At 38.0% G+C, this 4,015-nt stretch overlaps 1 protein-coding gene across 1 annotated transcript in view; it reads right to left on the bottom strand.

The window, feature by feature from the left end:
- Positions 1-4,015, bottom strand: part of SQLE (squalene epoxidase) — a 35,854-nt gene that overhangs the window by 13,517 nt on the left and 18,322 nt on the right. The window contains exon 4 of the mRNA XM_006830701.1: positions 224-320. Within this exon, the coding sequence (XP_006830764.1) occupies positions 224-320 (97 nt within the window). The remainder of the gene's footprint in view (positions 1-223; positions 321-4,015) is intronic.

The raw sequence follows: 4,015 nt of genomic DNA, 5'->3' as shown, positions 1-4,015 counted from the left end.
TCGTTCTGCTGTGCATGGGGTCGCTATGAGTCGGTTCCGACTTGATGGCACCTGACAACTGACAACAACAACATGAGGTGCTAAAGCAATGTGTTGTGATCTGGAAATTCTAAAGTCCATTTGATGAATAAGAAAGTAATGAGCCTGCTTTTTATTAACAAGCATTAGGATAAAAAGAAGAAACAAGATCTCGTAGGAAGAGCTGATCATTGCTCTGTCTTACCTTAGTGTCTCCAGTGTCTTTATCCCTGTACAGAACTCCTGTCACAGCATCGTCTTCCTCTAGTAACTGCAGCACAATGCCTTCAATAAACTTTGTACTAACAGATAAAGAAAGAAACAAATCTCTATCATAGCAGACTTCATTTAAATTGGACATGACCAAGTCCTTTTCTTTAGTGAGCCTATCTATGTATCACATATAATTTTGCAAATATTACTAAAAAGCACAAACAAAAGCATTCAGTTTTAAGATTTAAAATTGAATTATCCCAATGATATTACTCCTGTGTCATTTCAATATAGAGGAAAGATGAAGCCAGCAGGAGGCATGAGGAGGAGTACAAGAGTTAAAGAGGTAAACACTGTTAGCTGATGTACATGGAGTGGATTGCAGTCACTGTAATCAAGCAAAGTATATGATATACTGAATGTAGAACTGATGATCTGCTCAATTCATAATAAAAAGTTTAAAAAACTGGACAAAGAATACTTACAAAGAGACAACCACAAATATCTATAAGATATTTGGAAAGATATACAACTTTACTGCTAATGATAAAATAGATATAAAAACTCAAAACTCTACCGAGAAAATTGATAAGGTTTAAAAGACTCAGCTTTGGCAAGAGTTCAGGAACAATAAAGGGCATTATCTTTTGATACTCAAGGGCCTAACTTAACAAAAGTCTGTGTTTAATAGTGATGATAACAGTATTATTTTTGCCTGCTTAAGTTAGCTGCCAGACAACACTAAGTCCCTTCACCTATATTATCTCATGTACTTCTCACAGCCATTTTGGGTAGGCCTATATTCCCATTTTTCAGAGAAGAGCACAAAGACAAAGGCTCAGAGGTACAAAGTAACTCCCTGAAAGGTTATAAAACTTGTAAATGACATATACAACTGCACCATTCAATCAGCTTCAGAAACTGTTGTCCAACAACCCTAGTTGTAGAGCTGTGTCAACCTTGACATATTAGGATATTCAATACAACAGTATTTCAATCAGTTCAATACACAAATTATAGCTCATCCATAGCAAGAAATACCATACACTATAAAAAATCGTGCTCTTAAAAATGCTATATATTCATTTATTTGTATGAACACATGTATGCACAGAAAAGGGACTGCAATGATAAAAAGCAAAATAACACCATTAATGAGTTTTAGAATTATGAGTGGCTGTTATTTTCTAATTTATCAACAATATATTTTGAAAGGGCTTCAAAAAGTTTGTGGGAAAATGGAATTAAAAGATAACTGAATTTTTCCAGGAAGTTTTTGAAGTTCTTGTTACTAACAACAGAGTTTTTTTTTTTTTTTAAATCAATTTTTATCTGAATTCATTAAAAATATACATGGAAAGCAATTTTACACACTGAAATATACACAAAGAAAAAGAACTGACATTTATTAAGCAACTTATTAACAGTAGTTACTTGTAGTTAGAAGAGTCATGGGATAATTTTTTTATAATCTTTATATTTTGGCAGATTTTCAAATATTTCTACAATGAAATCACTCTATCTATGTCCATGGATATCATGTCCTTTCAGCCCTAAGGATAATTATTTCTTCACTTGCTTTGTCAACACTTAACTTAAGCTGATGCCAATTACATGAGGGTTCTCATGCTTACATTTTGTTAGTTCTAATGATTAAGGGCTGGAGGCAAGTATAAACTAATAATCCAGAGAACACGCCAGTCCGGTCAGACAAGGTTCTGTGTAAGAATGGGACAGGAATCCGGTTTGAGGGGTGGGGAAAGCAGAGACAGACAATGAAAACTCCTCTGCCAAACCCAAAAAAGGCAGAAAAAGAGCAGTCTGCAAAAAAACTGCAGAGCTTTGGATGTTGCTTAAGGTTCCGGGCCCCAGTTCCCCACGCCCTTGAGAAGAAATCTGCAGGTGAAAGCAAAGCACAGTGATTTCTGAATTGACCCAGCTGCGGGAGCAGTCCTCAGGCCAGAGGGCGGGGCCACAGCCAAGCTGAGGCCTTGGAGCGCATCCGAAGGAAGAGGTGTTTTTCATCTTTCACTTTTCATTTTTCACGTATCTCTCCTCTTCACGTATCTCTCCTCTTCACACCTATCGAGCCCTCAATGCACAGCGCAGACGCCTTCAGGCAGGCAGGAGCACACCGCCAAAAGGGTCCAGCATTGCACCCACAGTTTTCCAAAGGCACAGAGAGAAACCTACAGGCTGCTGCTTATGACGTTTTGACCCTGAGAACCCGCCCCATAGTTTACCTAAGTGGGACCCTTTGCACAGCAAAGGCCAGTGAACAGTGTCAATCACAATGTTATTTTTGTTTCTAATTGGTTGTTTCTGTCTCTGCTTTTATATTGTTTCTGTCTTTGGTCCTTTTGGCCTCACTCTTCTCCCAGTGGTGGGCATTTTCTCCCAATATCTTACCCAAGAGGAAACAGCAACTGTGCCCATATAGCATATAGCCAAGCTACAAGCATACCCTGAGTACCCCACCATCTGGACAAGAGCCAAAACCAGCTGCCAGGCATTACATGTGAAAAGGGAAGCCTATCTCCAGATCATATCCACCAGGATAAGCAAGCTTAACAAAAAGCAACATACATCCATTTAAGCATTAACAACTGCCATAACTGTTGAGAATGATCAAGAAAACACAATTAAAGATATAAGCACATGTCCAAAAACAGAAAAAATTACCTGAGACAAATAAGCTGGAAGCAGACATAGACTTTTCAGTAGAAGAGCAGGCTCTGGATCTGCCTGAGAAGGAATTCAGAAGAATGATATGGAAACAAATTCAAATGCTCCGAAAAGGGGTGGAGGAAAATAAGAAGTCAGGAAAGTGCTATGGAAGCAATCAAACAAGATAGATATAGCATTGGAAACAATCCAAAACCTGCAAAAAGAAGTACAGATGATTAATAATAAAATATCCAAAATGGACGATACACTGAAAGGCCAAAGGAGCAGAATGGAAGAGATGGAAGCCAGAACCAGCGACATGGAAGACAAATCTCTCAATATAGCTAAGATAGGAGAGCAAGCAGAAAAAGGATTAAAAAATCTGAAGAGAGTCTAAGATTCATGCTGGATAACATGAAGAGGAATAACTTAAGAATTATTGGCATTCCAGAACAGGAGGAATCACAGAAGTCCACAGAAGAGACAGTTGAAGAGCTACTGGAAAAAAATTTTCCTAACCTCTTGAAGGACGAGAAGCTAAACATTCAAGAAGCTGAAAAAACCCCAGGAAGGATAGACCTCAAAAGAAAATCACTGAAACATATCATAATCAAGCTCTCCAAAATCAAAGACAAGGAGAGAATCCTAAAAGTAGCCAGGGAAAAGAAGTGTCACCTACAAAGGCAAGCAAATCAGATTAAGCTATGACTTCTCAGCAGAAACCATGTAGGCAAGAAGGCAATAGGGAAACATATATAAAACCATAAAAGAAAAAAAACTGCCAACCAAGACCCATCTATCCAGCAAAACTGTCAATCAAATACGATGGTGCAATCACAACATTCCAGGATAAACAGAAGCTACGAGATTTTGTTAATGCCAATCCAGCGCTTCAAAACCTCTTAAAGGGAGTTCTTTGGAATGAAAACCAGTAATAACAGACAACAACTGGAGACTGAAAGACATGGCAACACCACCTAGAACTTGGTCGATGGATAGCAGAATTCAGAACGGAACAAAATTACAGCAATGAATTCAGAGGACCTGTGAGGCTAACCAAAGATCAAAAGATTAACAATATTAAAGGAAAAAATATAGGAACACAGATCCAAGTGAT

Source organism: Chrysochloris asiatica, unplaced genomic scaffold, assembly GCF_000296735.1.
Source record: "Chrysochloris asiatica unplaced genomic scaffold, ChrAsi1.0 scaffold00001, whole genome shotgun sequence".
Taxonomy (NCBI): domain Eukaryota; kingdom Metazoa; phylum Chordata; class Mammalia; order Afrosoricida; family Chrysochloridae; genus Chrysochloris; species Chrysochloris asiatica.
This window is presented reverse-complemented; position numbering and strand designations above follow the sequence as displayed.